Raw genomic sequence first — 27,534 nt, forward strand, 5'->3', positions numbered from 1 at the left:
CTAGATAACTTTGGCATGGTTAGTGTACTTCATGCCTTTTACCTGTCTTTATCTGAGCATATTAGGCAGTTTTAATTTAATTAGTTAGGCAGTTTTTAGGCAAAAGATTCTTGACCTCTAATTCTCAGCCCCAGGTTTCACACACATTTCTAACATATCCATGATCTTCCTGACATTGTAAGTCATTGACTCTTAGCAGGTAGAAAGGATTACAGAGTTTCAAAAAAATCTTCAGGTTATGAAGGGTTAACAGGTTGGTGAAATCCCATTATTCTCAAGTGCAAGAAGTACTTTATTATCTATCATTAATTGTCTCTAGCTAAGGTTAATTGTGTGTATTTAACAGCTATCCTCTCTTAGCATGTTTGTCTTTCCTTTCCCTTTTCACAACCCTACTTTTCTCTTGTCCTCTGGCCAGTAGCTTTCAGTTTGCTTTTTGGAGGTCATTCCTATCTTTTCTCCAATTGACTGGCAGGTAGCATGTTATGGTAGAAGCAGCCCATACTACCATACATCAGACTTTTGTGCCTGTCTGTTTATTCCTTTCCATTGTCTGTGAATGACCTTTCTTAGTCCTCCAGTTCTTAGGTTAAAAAAATGATGGTGCAACTCCTCTATAATGGAAACCTAGCTTGTTATCATTCCTGCTCTTGTCCTTTACCCCCTAGTTGAAACAAACCCCACCAATGGATTCACTCTTCACTTGCCATTCTAGTTGTGTCTGACTCTTCCTGACCACAAGGACAAATGTCCATGGGATTTTCTTGGCAAAGATACTGGAGTGGTTTGCCATTTCCTTCTCCAGGGACAAACAGAAGTCAAGTAATTTGCCCAAGGTCACGCAGCTAGGAAGTTTCTGAAACTGGATTTGAACTCAGGTGTTTCTGATTCTAAGCCCAGCTCTCAATTCACTGCACCACCTTGCCTTGCCTCCTTACTTTGTCTTGTCTCTAGCTTTCCTTTTTTTATTCATTGTTTCAGATTTCAGGAACCTATTCGGTTTTGTTTTGCATCCTTAGTTTTGATTTAAGACCCTGAATATTTTTCTTATGTTATTTATTATTTCAGATTTTAGGAATCTATTCAGTTATCACATGAATTCTCTCTTTCTGTACCTCCTTGTACAGGGCGCTTAGAAGGTAGATAACAACATCTTCTGAACTTTGTTGTTATGAAACTACTTTTGTGGAAGATAGAAATATCCATTTTACAATTCTGTAGAAGTGTTTTATTTGATACTTGGTAGAACCAAAAGTGAATGGTATTTTAGTAGATATATTATCTTGAGGGCTTTAAATTTTTGGCTTCATTTTTGGGGTAGTTAGTTAACAATATTTCCAAAGTACTGCTGATAAACAGAAGCCTCCTGAGAATGACAAAAGCGGAGTTGTTGTCCAGTAACAGAGAGCAGGAGTCTTAGGTGAGGGACAGCTGTGACATACTGAATCTTTCTGAACTGGGCAGTGATATGTTCATAATGACATGTAAAATGACCATTATTGCTCCACAATTCTGATCATGGCACTCCCCTGCTCAAAAATCACCAGTCCCTCGTTAGTGCATCTAGAATAAGGCTGCAGCTTGATGTAGTGTTCTACAGTCTGACACCAATCTCTCTTGGCAGTTATATTTTATATTACTTCTCTCATTGTAGCTGGCATTTCCATTCCCTGATACTTGGTGCTTTTGTATAGGCCATCCCCTATCCTCTTCTGTGCTCTGCGTGTTAGGATCCTTAGCCTCTTTCAAGGCTTGGTCCAACAGGATGCCTTTCTTGGTCCCCTAGTTATTAGGTTTCCTCTAGCCTCTAATTTCCTTGTATTTATTCAGTATTGTTTGTTGGCGGAAATGTGGTTTTGTGAGGAGAGTATTGAGCCTGGAGGTAGAAAAACCTGTGTCCGGATCCTGCCTGTGACACTTTCCAATTGTTTGACCATGACTGGATTATTTAAGTTTTCCGAGCTGCTGTTTCCTCCTCTATAAAGGGCATATGATAATATCCATAGTACCCACTCTTTAGGTTTATTGTGAGGCTCAAGTGAGGTAATGTATGCAAAGCACCTTGAAGACATGACAGCACTATTATACCAATGTCAGTTCTAATGGTACTCTCTCCTCTCACCCCCTAATAGAAAGTAAACTCATTGAGGACAGGAGCTGTGTTTTTTGTTGGTTTTTCATCTTTTCATCTCCAGCATCTTGGATAGTGGCTTGCACATGCTAGTCACTTAATAAATATTTGTGGGATTGTTGAAATACTGAATGCAGATGTAACTAATGAGGGAAAAGGCCTACCAGGAGACTGAAGAGAGTTTGGACAGTTCAGCAGAAGTCAGACACTGACCTTGGTCTTGTTACTTGTTATTCTTTTCTGCTTCCCATTGCTTTCTTGGCCAGGATGCTGGAGGAGCAGATGTGGGCTGATTGGGGTGTTGTTCTTTTGGATAAAGTAGGTTTTTGGTGGTCTGTGCTATTAGCATCTAAACCTTTCCTGGCCCTTCTGTTCCACTGTAGGTTTGAGTCATCCTCCCATGCTATCAGCATGAGTGCCTACTTGCGTGAGCAGAGAAGGGAACTGTACAGCCGCAGCGGAGAACTTCAAGGTAGGTAACAAAACTTCCCAGGCAAAGTTATTTTTAAGAGCAAAGTCTGAAGCTTTTCTGGCTTGTGAGTTTATAGCCTCTATTCAAAGAGTACTTTCAAGATAAATGAAACTTAAAGACTTGATAATCTGTTACTTCTATCACTTCCCAGCATCTGCTGTAGGGCAGCTCAAACCGTCACTAGGACCACAGAATTCAGACTAGTTGCTATTCAAGAAGGAGCTCAAGGCAAAAAGATGGGATCAGACACTCCATACTCAAAGCTGGCAGACTTGGGCCTCATCAGACCCCAGGAGAATTCCAATATTCTGCTTCTGTCTGTCATGCTTGATTTTTGCTATTATTTTTGAGGATTCTGGGAGGAGAGAAGGCATGCCTGAGGACTGCAAATGGAAAAATTCAGAGCCCATTACTATGAAAGGGAAGAAGGATAACTCAAAGGTTATAGGCCAGTCAGCTTAATTATGATACCTGAAACATACTAGAAAAAATTATCAAGAAATTGATTTGTGGACAACTAGAAGAACACAAGGCAAAGGAATCTTACGTGAGAGTAAATAACCTAGTTTTATGAAAAACAAATCATTATCTTAATAACACTGCCTTCTATGACAGAGTGGTGGTTTTGATAGATAGAGAAGAAGTAATACATGGTATGCAGTTGGGTTTTGCTAAGGTTTTGGTTTTGTACCAGTTGACATTCTTGGTAAACTGATACTAAGGAACCTGCATCAGAAAAACCAATTCCAAAGACTATCGATGGATAGGGCTTCATCGTTTGAAGAATACTTGTTAATTGGTGAAGTAAAAGGTCATTTTGGGGTTCAATTTTATTTCATATTATATCATGGACTTGGATGGTAGAGGTGAAGGTGTGCTTATTAGTAAATGCTTTGAAAGGTAGGGGATGTATGTTGATTACTCTCTTGGGCTCATCCTTTGGATCACAAGATGAGTACAAGTTAGCAATGTATGAATGTGATACTGGGACAGATTAGTAGAAGCATGATAGCCAATGGATAAGTAATCTTTTTCCTCTACCTTTATTATTGATTGGATACTGATTAGAATGCTATGTCTTATTTTGGTTCCTTCATTTTATGTGGGATATGGAAAAATTGGAAGGTTCCCAGGAAAGAGTAGCAAAAGTGACTAAAATGATTGGAAAAAGAAATTGTTGAAATGGAGTAAATTTAACTGACAAATTCTTGTTGAGCACCTGCTGTATGCAAGGCAATATGTGTGGCCTGATTGTAGGCAGTAGGTTAGTGTTAGGTAAGTGCTACAAATAATGAGTACTAGAGGATCTCAGAGGATGGAAAGGTCACATTTTATTACAAGTGAAACTATAGACAGTTTTACCTCCACAGAAGACAGTTTTCAACTAAGTGACATATACTAACACTACTTTGCATGATTAATGATGATTTAATTTTTTTTTTCTAAAGAAGCTTTATTCCCAGGAGTTTCATCAATTCAGATATAACTTCTTGTGTGAGTGACATTTGTGCAGCACTGAATACATTGGAGTTGAGCAGGGATATGAACATAATCGGAAGATTTTTCATTTCTTAACAGACTTAAAATATGGTATTTGGCAGAAATATTCTAATATAATAACCAGTGCTCACTGAAGTATAAGGATCCCTTTTGGTAATGGAAAGTTATAGTGGGCAAATAGGTTGGGTTAAGTGTTAAAGAACAACTTTGGGTCTTTTGCCAAATCACCTGACAGGAAAGCTGCCCCATCAGCTAACTTGATCTTTTAGAAAATTTGCTAGTATTTCATTTGGGAAGGAAAGTTTCTATGCTGAAGGCTTTTAACATTTCAACAGGAAAAAAAGAAAAGGAAAATCATACCTGCTTCCCATGATAAATAATTGTTCTTTTTCAGTCTTTCCATTAATCTGCCTGAACCACGGACCATAGCGATATCTGCATTTTAGCTTTATCCTTGAAAAGGTCTAATTGAATTGTTGAGTCAGATTGGGAGACAGTGGTGGAAGGCTTTCTCTTCTGTGAATGCTGCACATTCGTAAGCTTCTTTTCACAGCAGCTCAGGCCACAGGGGTTGGCTGTTCCCACTATCACATAGAAGCATGACAAAGAAATCCACCAAAAAGAGCATCAAAGTAACATTAAAAATCTCCTGTTAAAAAAAGTCCCTGCCAACCCCCCTGCCCCCGCCCCACTTTTCATTCAGTTAAAAGTATTAAATATCCAAAAAGCAAAGGAATTTTTTTTTTTAAAAAAGGTGCTTTCTACTCTATCAGGTCTTCCCAATTGGGTCTAAACATGGTGGTACAGGTGATTCATTATGTCTGTTACTTTTAGGGGTGGGCAAGTCCATTTTGAAGTCCTGTGGGATAACAGGTAGATGGCAGACTTTCGTGAAATTCTCTGCTTTTGTCAGTAGCTTCCTGTTTCTTTGAACCTCTCTAGGAATTTCATTCTGTTTAAGAAATTGTGTTGTAAGATAACAAGAAGAGTAATTATTTTAATGAATATTTAGTATGACCATAGCTTCTTGAATCTTAAATTGCCTGGTAAATATTATGATACATAAAAGTGGTGGTTTCCCCCAGTTTTTGTGTTCAATTCTATAGGAAAGGAAGGTAATTGATTAATGGGAAAAGCATATGGCTATGATTTAGAAAGCTCGGTCCCATCTTTGCCATCAACCACCTGTGTGACCTTAAGCAGAACCTCTTATACTGTGCTTATGTTTCCTCATGCACAAAGCAGGAATAATTATACTTGATTTACTTGCCTTACATGTTGTGATGACAAAACTAAACTATATGTAAATATAAGTTCTCATTGAAAAAATAAAAAATGTGAAACAAATTAAAGTGGGGCCATTATTTTTGAACCTAGGAATTTTGCTTTCTTTATTTCTGAATCTTACCTGTAATACTACTTATCACAGTAGGTATGAACTTTATGTATTTGTTTTGGTAAACTCTATAGTTGTGAATAATAGTTTCTAAATTAAGTAAGAGCCCTTGCAGTGTGTTTTCTCCTATTGAGAGGAAAGGGACATGAAGAATGGCTAAAGTGCTTTTGCCTGCTTTGATTTAAATGGAAACAAATCCCATGACGATGATTATTACTCCTGCTTCCACATCTCTGACTACTTTGGACTTTTGTAACGTGTAGTTTAGGCTATCAAATGGTTCAGACTTTGGAATGGTCTGACCTTACTGCTTTAGAATTGATATCTCCCAAAATAGCATCATAAGGGTTAAGAGCTAGGAATACCTGTGTTCTGACTTGGCTTGTTCTAGCTTTTGACTTCTTTCTTGAACCTATTCCATTGTAGTTATTGATTGGGTTGTGAAGCCTTAAAAATTTTGAGTAGCATAATTTCCATCTGTACCTATGCCTTGCTTTATGTATAAAAATCCAGATTTATGATTGAGCAACTAGCTTGTGATTATTTACTCTGCAGAATAATTCACTAAAAGTTACTTTTAATTAACAAGCCCCCTAATAATATATTTAAAGTACCACTTCATTTGTACACAACTTTTCAGCAATGTGTCTTTTGCATAAAATGAGGTACCTCAGTAATTTTATACCTGTGCCATATAACCCTATCACATGTGTGGCTTTACTTGTTTAAACTGGGTGAGAAAATAACTTAAAGATTTGTTTACCATTTGTTTAGTGATTGAGATAAACTATGCAGGAAACCATAAAGAAATAAATTTTTTCCTAAAATGGGCATCGTTACTATAAAATTGTTTCTAGTCTTTCTTTCATGTGTCTGTACTGTTTCAGGCCTTAGAAACTCATATCAAAACTAACTGCTAAATGTGTACACTTAAGTTCTTCAGATTTTAATCTTGCCATTTAATTTTAATCAACATAAATATAACATTTGCTTCATAATGGGATATACTTTCATAGATACTTAGAAAGACCTAAAATCTCTTCGGTGGAAATTTCCTTCACTAGTACAAATTATGTTCATTTCTTTCTATAAATTTTCTTTTAACGTTTTTAAAAATTCCAAGTTCTAAATTCTCCCCCTCCTTCCCTATAGCCCCTCCCCCACCCATTCTTTTTATAAATTTTCTATGGAAATATACCCAATATTCATTAATATTAATGAATTAAGTAATCAATTAATTCATTAATATTCTTGAATATGAAAGGCAGTAAATACTGGAGCTATCTATCCAGTATGCCTCATTCTCACAATATGACTGTTCCACTTCCTATCTGGAGTCATAGGATCATAAAGTTAGATCTGGAAGGGACCTTAGAGATCAACAGTTGGTCCTGCATCTCCCTTTTCATATAAGGAAATTGAAACCCACCCAGAGAGGTGACATGATGTGCCCACAGGACACTGAATTTCATTTCAAGCATTGATTGTTGATGAAGATTTGATCTTGATTTTAATGGTCACTATGGATTCTATTTCTAGTTTACAAAACATTGTTAAACCCCAATCATTAGGATCATTCATAGTTTCAGGAATTATGCTCTTTATTAGGATTATTCATAGTTTTTAATAATTATACTCTTTATCTAGTCACTGAAAAAATACTACATAATACCTGACTGCCATGAGATATGGGGGACACTATTCAACATAAAACCAAGAGTTTACATGCAGCATATGTAATTATATATGTAATATGATAAGATTCCAAAGGAAATGAATTATTTTGAAATATAGTTTTTAAACTATTAAAATAAAACAAGTTCACCAAACCTAGGTTAAACCCAGGTTAACACTTTGTTTTAGATCATAAGATTTAAAGAAAGGACATTACCATTCATTTGACAAATGAAGAAACAGAAGCCCAGAACACTTTCCCAAGGATGTACAGGTTTGGCCTTGGTGATATATTTTTTCTACTCCTTATAGGCAAGTACTGATTGGTTATATGATACAGTACATAGACCCCACTCTATAATTTTCAGTTACTTTTTATGGCACCCCAGTTGCAATTCCTCTGAGATCATGATGTTCATAATTTACAGCCATTTAGTATCTATGGGAGAATATAGTTATAATAAATATGAGCTTTGCAAAGAACTAGATATAAATTAAATGCACTTTGATTGAGGAAATGATTAAATAAGCTATTGTGCCTAAAAGTAATAGAATTTTATTGCACTATAAGAAACAGTGAGGAATTAGGAGAAGCCCAGGAAGATCTGTATGAACTAATGCAGAATGAAATGAACAGAACCTGGAGAACAATGTACAAATGACCACGGTGATATAAGTTAGAATATCACTAAAACAAAGTGAACTCTTAGGTGACTGTAATAACCTGTCCTGACCCTAGAGTTCTGATGGTGAAATATACTCTCCTCTTCCTTTTGGTAGAGCAGTGGGAGACCAAAAATGCACATACATTAGATGTGGCCACAGAGACAGTTGGTTTCTCTTAATGAATTTTTGGTACAAAGTGGGTATTCATTGGTGATGTAAGGATTTGTGTCTAGAAATGACTATGAAGCAAAAACAAAAACACTAGAAAGCATCAATAAAACTTACTTTTATTTATTTTTTATAAGGAATAATAATTGGCCTGACAGTGTTCCATGGATGGTTCTTATCTTGGGTATAGTTAGGACCACCCTAGGCAGCTGCCTACTCCTGCATTCTCCACCATTCTGCTTCCTGAATGCTCTTCATCAGAATTGGGGAAGAAGGGATCTTTGGATTTATAGCAGGAAGGGATCATGGATCTAGTGCTAGAAGTTTCCCCTGAGGCCAAATCCAGCCCTCTCATTTTATAGATGTAGGAACTGAGGCAGAGAGAGAGAGAATGTGACTTTTTCAGGTTCACATAGCTCTGAAGTGTTTGAATCAAGCTTTAGACTTGGGTTTTACTGACTTCATGTCTACCACTCTATCTGCTCTGCTATCCAGTTGTCTGATTTTACTGTCCCTCATTCTTCTCTGGTACAAGAAGACTAATGGGGTTATCTTTGGATAGCCCAGTCAGCTAAGAAAGCATTAGGGCTTCCCCTGCATGATTCTGTTACATCCAGGCCACAAATTATTTAAAAAAATGGGATACTGTACCGGCAAACTGGTGACTATGCATAGTTCCCCTCTCTGCTACTGTCAGTACTAGCCTGATCCAGATGTTGAAATTTCTGGACAAAGAGGGATGTGTGTAGGGCGTAGGCCATATTTCAAGACCTCCAGGATGAAATCCAACCTCAAGTTCCTGGATTAAAAATAGAATATTCAGCTTAGACTGCAGGTGGTGGTGGCAGCTTGGTTATGTATGGAGATTGCAAAGTTCTCTGTGCATATTTAATTTTAAGCTTTTAGAGTTGTGGTATGGCTGTAAATATGTACAGAGTGACTTTTGGCTTTGTCACAATTCTGGGCTTGAAAAGCTTATATTACAGTAGTATATGTGAATGATCTATGAATATTGTAATAGTCATAATATAGGATGTTCATTCCTAGATTTGTGATGACGTATCTTGAATTCCAGCCTGCTCATTTGCATATTCATGTGTGATTAGCCCACATAAGTCTCATTTTGTTTGCACATTAAACCTTTCTTCTGATATCAGTCAACTAATTTACATATTCCTATTTGGTTGGATAGTAATATTTAGCTGCAGAATACAAGACTACTTATGCTCAGAGTAGTTTTTAGCTTCACATCAATTTCAAACTAATAAAATCTGGTGAACCCTTCACAGTGCTGGTCTGGAGTATGGTATCCCATCTCTACTACTGATAGATTTTATTTTAACTCTTAGCTTCCATTGTCAGAGGCTGAAAGGTAGAGAGGGCTTTCTCAGCCAAAGACTTACATGCCTTTGCTCACTTTTATTTTTATTTTATTTTATTTTATTTTTTAAATATTCAGTAGTGCCGGAGGGTTCAGTGGAAAGAAAGCTAGGCTTTAGATTTAGAAGTCCTGGGTCCAAGTTCTGGATCTGCCACTTATTCCCAGTGAAACTATTTTACCTTTCTGGATTTCATTTTCCTTCATCTGTAAAATGAGAGGTTTGGTCTAGATCAGTGGTTTCAAATTTAAATACAAATGAGGGCCACTAAACCATGCATCAGGATCCCTGAAGGCCACATATCAACTTAGAAAACCACATACTAATATCACCTATGTTGTATTGTATTTTTACTTCTTTTGCTAACCATTTCCCAATTACATTTTAATCTGGTTTGGACCAAATTTTGGGAGTATTGTGGGCGGAGACCACATTTGATGTCTCTGCTCTAGCTCACAGGAAGTGAATCTTCTAGCCATAGTTCTGTGACCCTGTGATCTTACAACACAAATACAGTCCTGGAGACATTGGATTTTGTTAATTTGAACTATGCACAAGTTAGGTGTATTATAAATATTTTTATCACAGCAGTGGTTCCCAACTTGTAGGCCTTGGGTCCCTGGAGTGATAAAGGGTTTGTGAATCCACAAGGAAGTGCATAAATAAGCAAACATATCTTCTACAAACATACAGTCTGTCCCCTATTTGAGTGAAGCCCATTGGGAGGAAGGATTGTTTCATTTTTTATATTCATTCTAAGGATCTATTAGAGTGTGTGATTAATGTACATATCAGTATATTTTCAAATGCATAGAGATATCATCGTGATTCATAAAATCCAAGTTCTTTTAAACCTATTATTGAATTCATGATGGTTTCTTTTTATTATATGTCACAGTTTACAAAAACTTAACAGTACAGTTACTATCATGTGGGACTATATAAATAAGAAAAGAAAGAAAAGTAGAGAGAACTACTAATTTTTCCTCTGACCAACAAAAGTACTGAGAGTCTTCTATCTACTTCTTCCCCCTGGAAAAATTGAGAAGTCGGGGCAGCTAGATGGCACAGTGGATAGAGCACTGGCCCTGGAGTCAGGAGGACTTGTTCAAATCTGGCCTCAGACACATGTTACTCACTAGCTGTGTGACCTTGACCTGTGTGACTTAACCCCAATTGCCTCGCCAAAAAAAAAAAAAGAAAAGAAAAGAAAAATTGGGGAGTCCTCATGCTCCTCATTGTTCTGTTTTCCTGGGGAGGAGAAACCTAAGACGGGGGACATGGTTAGAACAGGGCCGAGGCTTATATTTGGTTGACCTGAAGGGAAGAGAAAGGAAGGTTGAGGGAAAAGATTCCAGCAGACCTCTCTGAAGTCCTATCTACTACTTATAGTCAAATCATATTCTCTTAGTCATATGTCTTCTTGTTAAGATCCAGGCAAGCTCCTTAGACCTTTTACCAGTGATGATCTTATCTACATTCTAACCTCTGCCAGTGAAGGAATCAGTTTTGAATCGAAACAGTCCACCCCCATTCATAATCACACCCCTTCAATTCAGTCCATGTAACTAAATGGCATTAAATGTGTTATAGAAATCTGAAATCAAGAGAGGCCTTTCCCATTCATAAATGGCGAGTTGTGCTCTTCATTTGGGATCCATTGTTGAATATTTTTAAATGGTTGGAGCCAGATAAGGAAGGACATATCTCCTCCTCTCATTTCAAGTGATTAGACGTTGTCAGTTGTTACCTACCAGGTTTCCAAGCATGGATGAGCTGAGGACATCTCCTGATGGGCCATATTAGTTGAATACATTATCCCAGTCCTTAAACTTTTGTGACAAAACAATCTTGTTTCTTTCATTTATATTATTTATGTATTTAGCTCTTACTTTAACCAGCAACATTAGAGTAACTGTGGTAATGGTCATTAGAGAATTCAGCCAAAAATTGATTGTAATCAGCACTGACAAAGACTTACTTAAGACAATATTTGAGAGAGTATAATGAACCCACTAAATGACCTTTTAGATTCTCCAGGTGTTATCCCTATGTTAAGTTAGATTATCAGAAAGCAAAGCACCTGCCTTGATTTCTCTCATCCTCTTCCATAAGTGAGTCAGACCAGCATACTATGCCACCAGCATGGAAGAATTTTCTGTTTGAGCAGCATTGATTGCTTTTGTATAACTATAGTTGAAAATTGTAAGCTTGGGGTTACTTGAGGGCCTTTGATACAAAGATCCATACAATATATTCCTCCTTGAGTTCAATTCCAAGAAAAATTTATCTCTACAAATGAATTTGCATACTTTCTTTTGTAAGACAATAAATACCATATAACCCAGCATGTTTTCTCTTTTTGAATTAGCTGCCAGGAAATTTGAAGCTAAATTTAGTAATTAGTTCAACTAAAGTGCCTGGTAACTGCTATTTCCCATTCTCTTCTTAGGTTATCTCTCCTGATTTGAATGCTTAATTTTTATTTTCAAATTGTTAATTTTTGTGTGTCTTGTCAACTCTTTTTGGATATAGATGGAATTTATTTAATCTAGGATCCTCTTTTTTTAAGTCCCTTTGCCATTTACCCAGTGTCTTTTAACTCTCCCTCCGTTCCCTCTCTCTTCCCTCTCCTTGTCACCCCCCCCCCTTCAGGGTGTTAGCTTATTAGATATAGCTCATCACAGTACTTGGGCAGATTATTGGTCCTGTTTCACTGATGTAGATAATCCCTCCAGTGATATGGGTCGAAATCTAGTTAGTTCCTTTTCATTCTATGTGACTTTTGTCCACATGCTTCTCTAATTCACTATGGAGGCACTACACCTAAATGCTAGGGATCTTCCTCTATATCACCTGATATTATATAGGGCCCAGTATCAGGGCTGATTGTATTTGACAGCATTATATGACCATCTCATTTTTCTCTTGCTCTCTTTTTTCTTTCATCTGTCTCTTAGATAATGTTTTTAATCCCCTTTTTAGGAGCAGTTTGCCATTGGTAAAATTCTGTAGCCTGTTTTTGCCCACCAGGAATCACCATTACCCTTTGAATGACCTGAAATTTTGATTCCTTGGAGACTGTGACTATTCCATGACTTGAAGTCATAGAACATCACCAGAAGAATATTGATATTAAGAAGAATATTTTAGGTGTATGAGCAGGGAATGGAGAAACTTAGGATTATTGAAAATGCTATATGATTTCCCAGATTCAGTTGATCCTGCCTCTCTCTTCCTTTTCATTTTGGGCCCACTTTTTATCCATCTGCCACCCAGAAACAATTTGGAACTTACCCATACTCACACAGATTATGAATAGACTAGTCAAGTTTCAAGCTTAGATAGCATATTTACTAGAATGGAATTAAGTGCTGGCTTGGGAGTCAGAGGACCTTAGTTTGAATTCCAGCTTTGTCAGAATGGACTAGTCATTCATTCTCTCTGGGCAACTGTTTATTTATCTGTAAAATGAAGGGGTTGGACAAGATAACTTCTAAGTCCCCTTCCAATTCTAAATCTAGGTTCCTCTGACTCAAAATCTAACAATCTTTCCAACCAAACGTTAATTCTCTGCATTTGTGTTTTAAAATAGAATCCTTAAGCCACCTCTCTACGGATCCTCCCCTCCCTCTTCCTCCCAACTGCCCCACCCCCCAAACCTTGTTCATCTTCTTGCTTCTAGGTCCCTGAAGCTCATAGATCCTACTAGCATATATAGGTCTAATACAAAGCCGTCTTGGTAGGACTGTGGTTCAGCTGCCTCACAGATCAATGGTTTTTAATCAGCCCTGGGCACAATCCTCCAACCCTCCATTTTACATACTCCTAACCTATTGCCCCCTTGCCAAATCTGAATTTCTGTTTATAATAAGAAAGTAAATATACACATAAAATAGAGAGTACGATAATTATTGTTCTGGAAAGTTATGTGAACAGTTAGAAACTAATTATGACTTTCAAGGTTTCTATATCTAGCTCATTTTCCTGTATCCCTTCTCAGTGCCCATGCTTTCATGATCTTACTCCAATCAGGAACCTAGTTCTAGTCTCTCCTAAGGCCTCCTTCATGGCATGCTTCTGCCATAATTCCAGTTCTACTGATGTTTTCTTGGATAAGGTTATGACCAATGCCATGCCAAGTTATTTGGTAAGGTACACCTTTCAACTTTGAACCTTGCCTTGATTTTCTCACAGAGACATCTGCACATTATACTCATTGTTATAAGTTATGAGAGTCCTCTAAAGTTACCAAGATCATCCTTCGTTTACTTGTAGGGAAACAATTATCTTGCCCTTCTTCCCTCCCCTTTTTAGTAAAAAGCTATAACTTTGTATTTGCTTTAGTAGTATGTATCATTGTTTTCTAAAGCTGCCAAGTATTTCCTCAGCAGGTTAGTTGAAGTTTGCTTTCTAGACTGGGTCTATGAACACCATAAAATCTGTGCTCAAAGAAAGTAAAAAAGAAAAATATGTAACCCATTCTCCTTCCACTCTATAACTTCCACCATTGGAAAATACTATTTCCCTCCAGTTTGCTAGATCTTCTTGGGTGGGGTGTAGAATTAATACCAATCTCATAGCTTTTTGTATTATGTAAGGCTAACTGTAAATGGTTATCATGTTTAGGGCGATGTGGTTTAATCTGTGACTTATCAGAACCGTAGGCTTGTGACATAGTTCTCATTCATGGGATTCATGAAGGTTTTTTCATATAACATGCATTAGGAGTCGGTTGATTATTATTTTTTTGTGGGCAGTTATTGATGCATCATTAAATGGAAGTAAAGATTTAGGATCCCTTCATCAGTGCTGGAATTAATTCCTTATTCCTCTACCTGTGCTTTATTAGCCCAGTACTTTCACTTTTTATGTATTTCCCTCTAGGGAAACAGTATAATAATAATGAAAGGAATGCTGGATTCAGTATCATGCAGGGTTATAAAAAATGAAAACTTAAAAAAAAAAACTCCAATGCAACCAGTCTTTGAGAGGTAAAATATTACCCTAACTGATTAAATCCTCGCCATTTGGTAAGCCTAGAGTCAGAAGATCTGGATTCAAGTACAAACTCTGTCTCTTCCTGGCTCTTTAACCTTCTTACCTTCAGTATGTCCTTCAACTAGGCTGGCATTTATTAAGCCTCTACCTGTGCTGGGCACCAGACATAACGAAGACAGAACAAAGCAGTAAGAGCCTCTTCAAGGATCTTATTGTCTTGTGGAAAGAAATAGCAGGTACACATATAAATCATTACAAAATGTATACAAAGTCACTACAAGGTGATTTGTTGGGGGAGAGTCCTAATATCTACGTGGGAGGATCAGGTAAAGCTTAGGGTAGGATGTGAGCTGTGCCCTGAAGGGAGCTAGAAGCAGAAGGTGAGGAGGGCAAGTGCTTTACATCCATGAGTGACATAAACCTGTGCAAAGACCCAGAGTTAGATAATGGCATGTTATGGAATGTTACAAGCCATAAATAGCAAGCAGGCCAAGAGGAAGAGTAACCTCCTTAATCCTCCATGTTTTCATCTGTAAAATAGGGGCAGGGACCTTGGATAACAAATATTGCTTATTTTATCAGGTGTGGTCAGCCTTGTTGGTTGATTTTACTTTTTTTTACTTTGTTACAAGGGAGGGTTCAGTGGAGAACTAGAGTGGATATAGGGAAATAATTGTAGAATAAAAGCAAAAGACATCAATGAAACTTTTCAAAAACCTCAGTCAAAAGGGGTTGGGGATGAAATTGCCTAGATGAACCGAAAGTCTTTTTCATCTCTGTCATTCCTTGGTTGCCAACTTTAATGCAAGTATTGAAGGGAAAAGAGAATAGACTCTACAGTCTTATAAATCAACCTGAAAAAAGTGCTCAGTACCAATAATGCAGATAATACATAGCGTTGTGAAAGTTCAGCATCTTCTGAAATTGGTACAACATCAGTGGGTCCTGGATGAGCACTGTCTATAAATGAAAATTCCCCATTTAATAATTAGAGAAATAATACAATATTCTCCTAATTAAGACTTTCTTTTCTGTGTGAGTGCCACCTTGGCAGCAAATGGCCTCCCAAACTGATGAGCTGTAAATTTAAACCTGCAGAATGCCAGGTCTGGTCTGGGGGAAATGAAGTTATGTGTAGGTGCCTTGTTCCATTTGAATTAATCAAAGGCTGCTGGTGTAGACCAGCTGTGTTCTCTGATGACAAAAACGAATCTTGACATTTTGGATAATGAAAATTCAGTTCAGCACCTCTTGGAGATATATGTGATAATATATTGTCAGTCTGAAGCAAAGGAAGAGGGAAGCAAAATCCTTGTCTTATTAAAATAGACAATGTGACAAGTGGACATCCCCAGATCCCTAGTTACCAGGTTGGGGAGGGGGGTATGAGGGGGAGCCAAGGTAAAGCTGTTCAAGAAAATGATGGGAAATGATGTTTCAGGAAGTGAGGCAAGAGATGTGACATGGTACCTTGCCTCATAGACAGTTGTATTTGTTCAAGATGCTTAATTTCATGGTTTGTTTTACTGGGGTGTGGTGGGGTTCTAGGAACAAGAATCACTTTTTGGGTTTGACAGTATTAATGCAATCATCTAGTTCATACCTTGTAAGCCCACTTATTATTTCCTCTGCGTGTGTTTTTTCTAGTTTAGCGGATTAGCTATACTGTCTCTTCAAAGGCTATCCAATCAAGGAGGGGTTATTAAAACCAGGGCGCTTTATGACTGAGAATTAATTAGAGAAGCATTTTCATGCAAAACATCCAATTTTTTGATTAGCAATGGAGCAGAGCCGCAATTAACACTCTAGGAAGCTTAAATTTCCAGCTTTTTGATTCTCAGGAAATGAGATTATCAAACCAGGGTCAGGCACTTGACAGCAAAAGGGGAGATTATGTGTTAAAAAATTTTTTTTGTTTCTTGATTTTGCTTCTGAGATTGCTCTTAAGGCATTGGTAAATTCAGAGGAGGGGAAGAACAAAAAAGATCCTGAAAATACAGGAAACAGACACTGATTTCATTACTTTCCTACTTGCTCTACCAAGTGTCTGTCTTCCATAATGTGAAAACACAGTAATAATTTTTATTACTGTATTATCATTTATTATTATTCAGCCTTTCCTAGTAACTCATCTGGGAGTATTCAGTGGTTTTAAAATATTTATGTCCTTTGTGAAGAGACAAACCTGCTCCTTCCCCTTCCCCCCCAAAAAAAACCTACCAAAAGATTTGTATGTACTGTTCTGCTAGGGAGTGGGCATATATTTCTTGGAAACCAATTTAAGCCAGAGTTTAGGTAGTGAGATATCTCTTGATATAGATTATTGCTTATTGGAGTATGCCCTTTGTCAGGCTTAGGTGTCTGTGATAAGGAAGGGCACCCCCAGAACTGTTGTAAAACAGCTTCATCATCAACATAATTAGTGCTCCTCAGGGAGGTGAAATGCAATGAAGAAATCAATTTGGTTATAGAAAACATTTCTCTTCCTCTTTCTGCTCATTATTCAGATTTTTTGGATTGGGAAAAAGGAAGAGAAACTAACCCTTCATATTAGATACTCCTATCACTTTATGATCATGTTTAGATCTGCTTCTTTTCCCCTCCACTATGATGCTTCACAATCTAACAACTTGTCTACTGTTTAGTTAAGGTCTCCTAACTGTATGAGTCTTAGAAAATAACAGCACATTATTTAATATCTGTCTCAGGCCCTCAATATCTTCATCTGCAAAGTGATAGGGCTGGACTAGATGACTTCTATGATCCCCAGTTTCCAAGTCCTGGGAGCCCATGACCATAAAGGGCAACATGGGACCATGGTGGGGCACTGGATCTCGGGACAAAAGACCTGGGTTCAAACACCACACCTGCTACTTACTACTTTTGTGACCCCAGGGTCACAAGTCACTTAATCTCTATAGCCCTCAATTTTCTCATCTGTTATTTTAGTTCCAACTATGATCTATGAATTTTTGTTTTCCTTATTTATTAAAGATTTCCTTGTGTTTTAAAGATTCTCTCAATTTCTAAAAAAAATTTTTGTTTTTGTCTCTACTTAAATTTATGCAACTATTGCCATCCTTTGTCTTGGCATTTCCATTTTCAAAGAAGGATGCATCTTATAATAGGATTTTCATTAAGAATAACTGCTTTGAATAGAAGTTATATTGTAAAGTCCTTAGATGTTAAGTCAGCACAATGAAGAGAAGTGAATATATGCCTTCCATACCACCAGTGGCTTTGGTTATTGAATTTTCCCTCTAAAACATTTCTGATTCAGGAACATGATTCATTGATCTAGCCTTGCGTTCATACAATCCCACTATGGATCTCAGCTTTGTATGTCAGTCTTGCTTAATCCTCCTTCCTTTGTTGTTGAAGAGAATCTATCACAGGCTGAATGAAAATTGGCTGCAGTTTAATCTTGAGGAAAGAGAAGAAACTGTCAATCAGAGTTTGTAGAGTTGATCTTGTCAAATTTGTAGCCTTTAGCTTCCATGTGGATCTTCATGGCTTTGACTGGTGTTGGTATTATGCTTTTTGGTGCTCAATAAATATTTGTTGAATGAATGAGCTTATAGTGATGTATTCATAGGCCTTCCCTTGTATTAGGACATTCCTTTGTCTATTACAGGGTCCTTTGTTTTCTGTTAGCAGAAGGGCAGGTATCATGTCTTCTTTTTCTTTTATATCCCCTAACAATATTTAACCCAACATTCAACTCAGTAGGGATATGCCCCTACTATTTATAAAGCAAAATATTGTTTTGCAAATTCTTTTTTTCAGTTGATTTACATTATAAAGTTAAATGATAGGAGAAATGGATTCTACTTTGCAATTGAATCATTCTTTAAGAATGCAGCAAATGTTATATAATTTAGAAAAAAGTAACTTTCTGTCAAAAATTTACATTTGTGAAAAAGATCCTGTATGTAAACTTTTCTGTTCAAATCATATTTAAAAGTGTTCAATGGAATGAGTAAAAAAAAATTAATCTGGAAGTGTGAGTAGCATAGAGAGAAAAGAAGAATCCTCTATGTTGCCAACTTAGTTACCCAGATAGTGGAATGTTGTTTGTAAGAAACAGTCATATGATTGGAAGCAGGCTTTCATTGCTGGTGGAAAAGAGATTCAGTGCAATTTTCTTTTTATATTTTGACCTGGAAGCAAAAATATCATAGTTGACTTAGGAATGCAGACAATAGTGCCTCTGAAGAATTAACAGATCTTTAGGGGACATGACTTGTAGATTCAACCCTATTTTAATGATGACAGCAATGATACTTTATTAATAAGAGGATATCACTGACATTGTGTTATATTTGAAATATTTGACAATTAAAATAATGAAGGTAAAAATATTTCAGTCATTGTTATCTCTGCAGCTTTAGTAATTTTGCTAAGAATTTTTTCCTGGCCTTTCAGACCTTTACATGTCAAATACTTTGGAGTGGGGTGGAAGGGAACCTCAGCCATCTCTTGAACATATTAGTCTCTTTTCAGCCATCTTCACCTAATTATAACTGCACAGTTTGTTACAGAATCGAATAGGAAAAGGCTCTAGCAGCACATGAAGCTCAGGACTAAAATATTCTGTCCTTGTTTAGCAATTCTGTCTCACTCCATTGTCTCTTGGGAAATGTCTGATAATTACCTAACGTCTGAATCTTGAAATTAGAATCATCGAATCTCAGAGTTAGAAGGGGCCTTTGAGGTCATCTTGCCCAGCCACTAGCTAAGCATTAATCCTGGTTACAGCACCTCAGACAAAAGAATACTGCTTCCACTTGAACACCTCCAGTGACAGAGTACTCACTGCCTTAGGAGGATTTCCAGTCCATATTTGGACAGCTCTAATTATTAGGAATGTTCCTTATTGTATTGAACATTAAGTTTACTCACTATCTCTTAGCCCCAGAAAGAAAAAAAAAAGAGAGAGAGATTTCACTTCAAAGTTGTTTAAACATATTATCAGTGAAAACAGCTTCTTTTAACCATTTCCCCAAGAAAGATATCAGAAGAGTTCTACTGATTATTGACTATTGAGTTTGGGCTGTATAATGATAGTGAGGGAATTCAAAACTAGGGCCAATGACATGGTCCTTATTTATTTATTATCTTTTGTTTTTACATAACCTTAATTTCTGAATATATTCCTTTTACCTTCTCCACCTAGAGAGCCATCCCTTGTAACAACTACAATGAAACTCTAAAATGGGGGAATAAAAGCAGTTCAGCAAAACTAACAAACACGTCAAATGAGTCTGACAGTAAATATGATGTTTTATACTCATTTTCTTCTCCCTTCAACCCTCCCCCCTTTTTAAGAAAATGAAGGAGATATAAATTTTTTTCATCTTTTCTCGAAGGCCACATGTAATTTTATAAAGAATTATATACTTTTGGTCAAGCAATTAGGCCTTGGAGCCAGAGTGACAGGACTCTGAGTGACCCTGAACCAGAGAGTATTTTAATGGAGTAAAATGGATGGCCTGATTGCATCCTGGGTGGTGTGTAGTGCTATGAGAAACCTAAACACTTAGTATTAGAGTTTTAGTCAAATGATGTTACCACATAAGTTGCAGAGCCGAAACTAGCACTTAGTTCTTCTGACTCCTAATCCAGTTAGGACACGGCAGTATGGAATTAACAGGGTTAATAGTATCTGAGAAAAACTAACTGGGGCAAAAAAATTTGACTGGTGCCAGTAGAGTAGACTTCTTTTAGGGTTTCTATTGTCAGCTTTGTTGGAGAGAATTACTTAGTCAGAACTGGTAGATCGAATACCCAGGATTCCTCTAGGGTAGAGAGAAGGCAGGATACATATCTGATGAAATGAGTGAGTCAAATGAAGCAGAAAGTAGGGACACCTGAGGCCAAGGCAGAACGATAAAGCAGTTAGAGCAGGAATGATACTACAGTGAAAGGGCAGAGTCAAGGCAGGCCCATGGATGAAGGACAAAATGTCAAAAGTAAATCTAAAAACAGAGGGATCTGGGGAGGGATGTAGGGTGAGTGAATGTCTTTTGAAGATATTAGTGACCCTGGTAGCCCCAGATTGTCTGATTCTTAAAGGGTTGCTGTCTTTCAGTTCCAGTAACTAGTTTGGACCCAACATTTATCATAAGATCGTCGAGTTATAGATTTAGAACTAGAGGATACCTTAAAGGTCATGTAATCCAACACACCATTTTACAGATGAAGAAACTAAGGCCCAGAGAGATCATATGGCTTGTCTGAGGTTGCACAGGCATAGACGCTGGAATACATTCTTTCTCCTTTACCATTATGCTGTGTTTTGAACTCAGCCTGCTTGATGATTTCTTTGTTTTACTGATGGCTTCATTAGGAGCTATTAATATAGTAGAATAGGGGTTTTTGCATGGTGGCATGGCAAAACATTGATCATTGTTGAACATGGCAGGAAAAGTTTAGCCAAGGAACCGTTAGTGAGGGGGCCAACATCGTGCTGCTGCTTGCCATTCCATCTGTTGTCAGCATTTTTCAACCTTTAGCCTTCTGGCAAACCTTCAGAGAGGTATGAGGAGTCTCTTTCTAAGGTGAAAGAAGGTCATGGAAGCCTCCTGAGGTCATGGAGGCCATTGTCTTGGAGTAACTCAGTTCTCTGTCACTGTGTAACCATGGCAGGTTGGTGTTGCTGTTACCAAGCAGAAACTGGGTGCCATTGTTACCATAATTCCACTGCTTCAATCCTTGCCTCATTCCATCACAGGGATGGACTAGCATCAGCTCTTCTGAGGAATGTGGCCTCCTTTTAAGGAGGGAGCCCAGGACAGTTATTTCCTCATTTCTTGTCAGGTGCCCAGCTTTTGGACTTCTCTATTATGCCATCATGCCCTAGGATCCTTATTTTTGGGAAATTTCACCAGCCTGTGAGATTGAACCAGCTTTGAAACTCACATATCTACCTTCTGCCCTTTCTTTGGAAGGTGGAGCCATGAACTCCAAAACCTCCATCTAAAGGTGGGGCCCAGGACAGTTATCACCTCATTCCCTACCAGTGACTTTGCTTTTGGGCTTTTCCATCTGCCATCTCTTACTCTCTGCTTTCAATTTCCTTTTGTGTTATCTTCTCCCATAAACTCCTTGAGGGCAAAGACTGTCTTTCTCATTATTTGTATTTATATGCCCAGTGCTTAGCAGTTCCTGACATGTAATAGGTGCTTAAGGTCACTCTCAGAGTCTCTCTTAAGAACTTTGGAATTGATTATGTGACATGGGAGACACTGGCCCAGGACCACCCAGCATGGTGGGCCTTCATCAGAGAAGGTGCTGTGCTTTATGAGCAACGCAGAATTGAAGTAGCTCAAAAGAAACTTGAGATGCGAAGATTTAGAGAATTCACCCCCAATGTTCACATGGACTATTTGTGCCTGACCTGTGATAGAGCATTCTGAGCTTGTATCGGTCCGATCAGCCACAGTCGCCCACACTGTAACTTGACTCAAACGTAGTGATGTCATTTTGGTCCTCTTTGAAAATGAAGGACAACAACCAACTATTGACTGATTAACAGAGAGGGACAAAAGAATGCCGAATGCTGCCCACAGCTAGAGGCGTCCATCATCACGGATTTTGTAACTGCTGGAACCTTTGACCCTACCACTTCCAATCGAGTATCCTGATAAGTTGATACTTCTGTGGCAGTTATATCTTCTGCTTATCTCGTGGAAGGAAGATAATTCATTAATGATTGGTTCATTAGTAATCGATGCTTCCATCATTTCTACCATATTATGTTGGATGCTCTAGTTGAACTGAAAGATGATCACTGTTCAAAGATACAGAGAATTGTCTACTTAAATGTAAATGAAACATTCTGCCTGATATATTGTACTTAGAATATACTTAAGCTCTCATTTTTTTTTAATACTTCATGGTTGTCCTTTTTTGAAAGTACAACATACTTCATACAACATACTTTATGAAGATTGAGGTACTATCTCCCTCAGTTTAGGGAAGATTAGCAATAATGGAACCAGTCTTGCCAAGTGTAAACACCTGTATAGGCAATCTCCTAGTTATAAATGGGTTGTGGTCGAAAAGTTTGTACATAAATCAGTTGCATTGAGCTTGCAGGGCCATTCCCCATAGTAACATTTGTATTGTGGTAGCTTACCAGGACTATTTATAAAAATTTGGTTAACTAAGTACCTTACTCAGTCCCCTGGCAGCAGGATATGGGGGGTTGTTCTCTTTCGTCACCTAGTGAAAATAGGGACTCCCTAGGCTGACCTCCCACAATTTAAGTTATAGGCCCAAGTAGATTGGGGACTGGGCTGAACAAGTTTTAAGCATAGACCTGGAAATCTACCATGATATATTACGTTGTTTTTATAGGAAAAAGCTATTCTAAATTCCAAGGGTTGAATGATAATGGGATAAGTATAGGAGGTTCAGAGGGTGAGGAGTTGAGGAACTGGGCCAGACTCTCTCCTGGGAGGGGTTGGGAGAGGAGGAGTGAAGAATGGGCTTTGTGTCTCGTCTGTGGTACAGGCATAAACTTTTCAAGGTGTTTTTTTTAGATTGTTTCCTGACTCCAAAAAGAGATTTCTGTTTTGCACCTATCCATTCCCTCTTTTTACTTGTATGCTTTGGAGAAAGATAAAGATGTACATGGGTTCTAATGGTAGGTTTTTGCATGTATAAAGAACTCAAGAAAGATTCAGTCGCATTTCAGAGGAAAACCTAGACTTTGGTTATTCCAGACCTTTTATCATAACAGCTGGTCTTTCTGCCAGATTTCTTTCTAGTTTTCCAAGCAGTTTTTGTTGAACGGTGAGCTCTTAACCGCAATAGTTGAAGTCTTTGAGTTTATTGGACATTATTCTGCTGTGTTCATATGTTTCTGAATCTTGTGTACCTAATCTGATCAACTTTTAAAGTGGTTCTAAATATTTGTGATGATTATTGCTGTGTAGTATAGTTTGAGGTATTTTACTACTGGACCCTGTTCCTTCCTATCTCCTCTTTTTTTTTCTTTCATTTTTTCCCTTGAGATTCCTTGCTACTGTATTATCTCTAGTGGGGTGTGTGTGTGTGTGTGTGTGTGTGTGTGTGTGTGTGTGTGTGTGTGTGTGTGAGAGAGAGAGAGAGAGAGAGAGAGAGAGAGAGAGAGAGAGAGAAACTGAGACAGAGAGATTACTTTCTGGGTTTTCCTCTTATCTATATGACTACTGCTCAGTCTTCGCAGTCTCCTTTGCTGGGATCTTCATCCAGGTCGTACTCATTACCTGTCCTGGGTCCTTTTCTCTTCCTACTACATGATTTCACTTGGTAATCTCATCAATCCCCAGGATTCAGTTGTTATCTTTTTGCTAATAATTTTCAAATCTACTTATCTGTAGCCCTAACCTTTCTGCTGACCTCCAGTAGCACATCTCAATTATCTATTAGACATCTTGAACTAGAAGTCAGTGGACATCTTAAACTCAAAATAACTAAAACTGAATTAATTATCTTTCTCCCAAAACTCTCCCTCCTTCCAAACTTCACTATTACTGTCAAAGGCACCACCAGCCTGTCAATTACCCAAATTTGCAACTTAGGCATCATCCTTGAATCCTCATTCTCTCTAACCTCACACACCCCCATATCCAATCTGTTGCCAAGGCCTGTTGATTTTACCTTTGTACCATCTCTTGCATATACCCCTTTCTCTCCTCTGACATTGCTGCCACTCTAATGTAGGCCCTCAGGACCTCATGGCCAGACTATTGCAATAGCCCAATGTTTGGTCAACCTGTCAGAAAACTATCCCCACTCCAGCCTATCCTCCATTCAGTTGTCAGAGTGATCTTCCTAAAGCAGGTCTAACTATGTCTCCTCCCAACTCAATAAATTCCAATGGTTTCTTGTTACCTACAGAAGTGAATACAAAATCCTGTTTGACATTCAAAGCCCTCTATAATCTATCCCCCCCAACAGTTTTCCAGTCTTCTTACACTATTGCCTCCCCCTCCCCCAGCCCCAGGTTTATTTTATATCCTTCTACTTTGCTGAAGTTATTAATAATTTCACTTAATTTTAGTTGCATCTCTGGTTTTCTCAATGTAGACCATCACATTATCCACAAAGTAAAAATTGTTTCCACTTTTCTTATGCTTATTATTTCAGTGTCCTTCTTTCTTCTTCTATAGTTCTGTATATTTCTAGAATAATGGTGTAACCAAGTGATCTTATTGAAAAGTCCACAAGTGTTTTTCTGTTATATATCTCTAAGTTTGAATGTTTTATTCAAAGGCCTTGTATTGATGATTATTTTAATTATGTTGGGGGTCAGTAAATGATTCATAATTCTGTTTTTCAGCATTTGTTTATAAGGAATTTATGCCCTAGCACATAGTCAATTTTTGTAAAGGTGTGAATCCTGATAAGAAACATGTCTACTGCTTTCTGATACCATTCAGTGATCATTCAACAGCAATATCAAACTTTTCTAAAATGCTATTTCAGGGTCTTAACTGCTTTTGTGTTTCTTTTTTTGGGTGTGTTTTTCTTTTTTTTTCCGTGTTTCTTTTGCTTCGATATATTTAGGTCTGAGAGGCGGTGCACTGATTTTCTTAATCATTTTAGTTTTGCTATTTATTTCTATCTATAACCCAATTAACTTTTCCTTGAAGTATTTAGATGTAAGGCTATTGGTTGTGTATGGTTAATTTTTTATATTTTATTTTTATTCTGAATTTAATTAACACCAAAAAAGAGTACATTTCTATATTCAAAGTAGAACAGAAATTTTTTTTAAAAAATTGTTTACATGTAATACTATAAATCTCTACTATGCACAGCTTACTTTTTCTTCCCCCCTCCCCTAAGCATGTAAGTTATGAGGATAAAATGAGGCAACTAAATGGTACAGTGGGACAACATCCTACATCTGGTGTTAGGAAGAGGAGTTCAAATCTGGCTTCAGCTGTGTGGTCCTAGGTAAGTCATTTCCCTTCTTTCTGCCTCAGTGTCATCATCTGTAAAATGGGCTAATAATACACTTCCCTATCAGTGATATTAGGGGGATAAAATGAAATATTTGTAAAGTGTTTGGCAAAATTTAAAATATTATTTACATGCTAGGTATTATTACTGTTATATATAATTCAACAGTTAACTTTCAAAGATGTGCTGCTTGTCTGTGCTTCACTCTGAACTTAACTTTTCTTTCTTTTTGTGCAATTTTTGAATGATTTCAATGACCCTCTTTTGTTTCTTTTCCAGTTTTTTTGGCATTACGTTAGGTTTTCTCCATTATTTTTCTTCGCCTCCAAAAGGAGGCAGAGGAGAGGAAGTCAAAATCTTTATGATTAATAAGCATAATTAAGCAAAATAAAGCTATGTCCAAAATTTTTTCTATCATTTTGACCTTCAATCTATCAACCTTCTGTTAGGAGGTGAGTAGCATATGTCATAGGTCCTGTAGGGTCATGATTGGTCATTACATTCATCTGTATTACTCTTTCCACTGTTCTGCTAGTTTTGTTCACTTCAATATACGTATTTCATAAAAATCTTACCAGTATTCTCTGAATCCATCTCTATAATAATTTCTTACAAAGCAATAATATTCCCTTACAGTCATATACCATTATTTGTTCAGCCATCCCCCAATTCATGGATACAGCCTTAATTTCCAGTTTTTGTTTCATTTCTTATTTTTTTTAGTTCTTTTGGCAAAACCAATTTTTTTTTCTCCTCCGAGGTTCTACTTTGTGTTACTGTGGAGTTATTCTCTCCTTCTAGGTTTACCTCTTATGCATCTCTTGATCCATAATATTTCTCTGTAGTGTTCTGTTGTCTTATATCTCCTGTCTTATTTCTTGATTCTGGCCTTTGGTCCAGGTCCAGGTGCTTCCCCTTTCTTGCACACTTGGATAGAAGTAGTCATTTCTTGTTTTGTTCTAACTTCAATTTCTTAGGCTCACACCCTGGCTTCTGCCTCTCCTTACTCAGTACACTGATAGGTTTCACATTCTCCTGTGTTGGCATGGGTCAGTGTACTGTGATCATCAGGGCCGTTTGAAATGGTCCAGGTCAGATTACTGCAAACTTGTGGCCCCCCTGGGGCATCCTGTTCACAGAACTCCTGTCTGCGTTGTGCTATAGGTTTCTAATCCCCCTTTTACTTCCCTATCTGGGTTTCTTGTTTCCTGAGAACAGAATGCTCTTTTGGTCAGAGAACTGGCAGTTTTCTGACTTGTTTACCTGAGCTTGTACTGGCTTCATTGGTGAGACCCTTTCCTGATGCCCACAGGCTCTGGCTGCCTTTTTCTGGGCCAAGTGAAGGAATTTATTTGGTTTGTTCTGGAGGTTTTTTTTTTTAAATGATTATTTGATTTGGTGCCCTTTTTACATCTTTGCTGGAGTATGTACAGGAGAGTTCGAGTCTGTGACCTTTTGTGCTGCCATCTTAATCAGAAGTTCCTCTTGTTTAATTATGACATCATTTCTTTAATGGAAATGGCTTGTTCTTGTGGCATTGACTCAAAAGAAATCAGTATAGCATGTCAACTTTCCTTTATAACAGCAAGGATGTCTGTATGTTTACTCATCATGAACCTTCTCTGTAGCCCAGCTGGTTGCAATTCCTCCCAAGTTACGGAGAGAAGCCCACGCTAATTCTGTTTCCTCTAACTAACGACTACTGCTCAGTACTTTTGCAGATCTCATTAGTGTTTTCAAATTTCTCTCTAATTGCTTGATGGTATAATAACAAAAGCTTGATGTTCTATAGCTGGATTCCCTTAAATAATATCAAAAATATTATAAGTGATTAGAAGCTTGGATGACTTCCCGTGTTTCTCTCTGGGAATTTTTAATTGCTGTGATTCTGTGGTTGTGTTCAACCTAATTGTCATTAACTACTGCTGAAGTCCTCAGCTCATTCATTGTAAAGTCATTGCCTATCCAGGGCATTTAGGAAAGGGTGAACAAACAGTCCCTTCTTTGTGTATTTAATGAATATATAAGTACTTTCAAATGGATTCTCCCCAGACTGGAGGTTTCTTGTCTTTGTTTTTTTCCAATAAGGAGAAATATGCTGGAAATAGATTTATAACACCTAGTTTGGTAGTTGTAGAATTTCTGTCAGGATTAAGAAAGCTTTTATCTTGAGACAGATTAAGGACTAGAT

At 37.6% G+C, this 27,534-nt stretch overlaps 1 protein-coding gene across 1 annotated transcript in view; it reads left to right on the forward strand.

Moving 5' to 3' along the window:
- Positions 1–27,534, forward strand: part of EXOC4 (exocyst complex component 4) — an 879,542-nt gene that overhangs the window by 240,159 nt on the left and 611,849 nt on the right. Inside the window, exon 9 of the mRNA XM_027842359.1 lies at positions 2,515–2,603. Coding sequence (XP_027698160.1) covers positions 2,515–2,603 — 89 coding nt within the window. The remainder of the gene's footprint in view (positions 1–2,514; positions 2,604–27,534) is intronic.

Source organism: Vombatus ursinus, unplaced genomic scaffold, assembly GCF_900497805.2.
Source record: "Vombatus ursinus unplaced genomic scaffold, bare-nosed wombat genome assembly UNPS02014870.1, whole genome shotgun sequence".
Classification (NCBI taxonomy): domain Eukaryota; kingdom Metazoa; phylum Chordata; class Mammalia; order Diprotodontia; family Vombatidae; genus Vombatus; species Vombatus ursinus.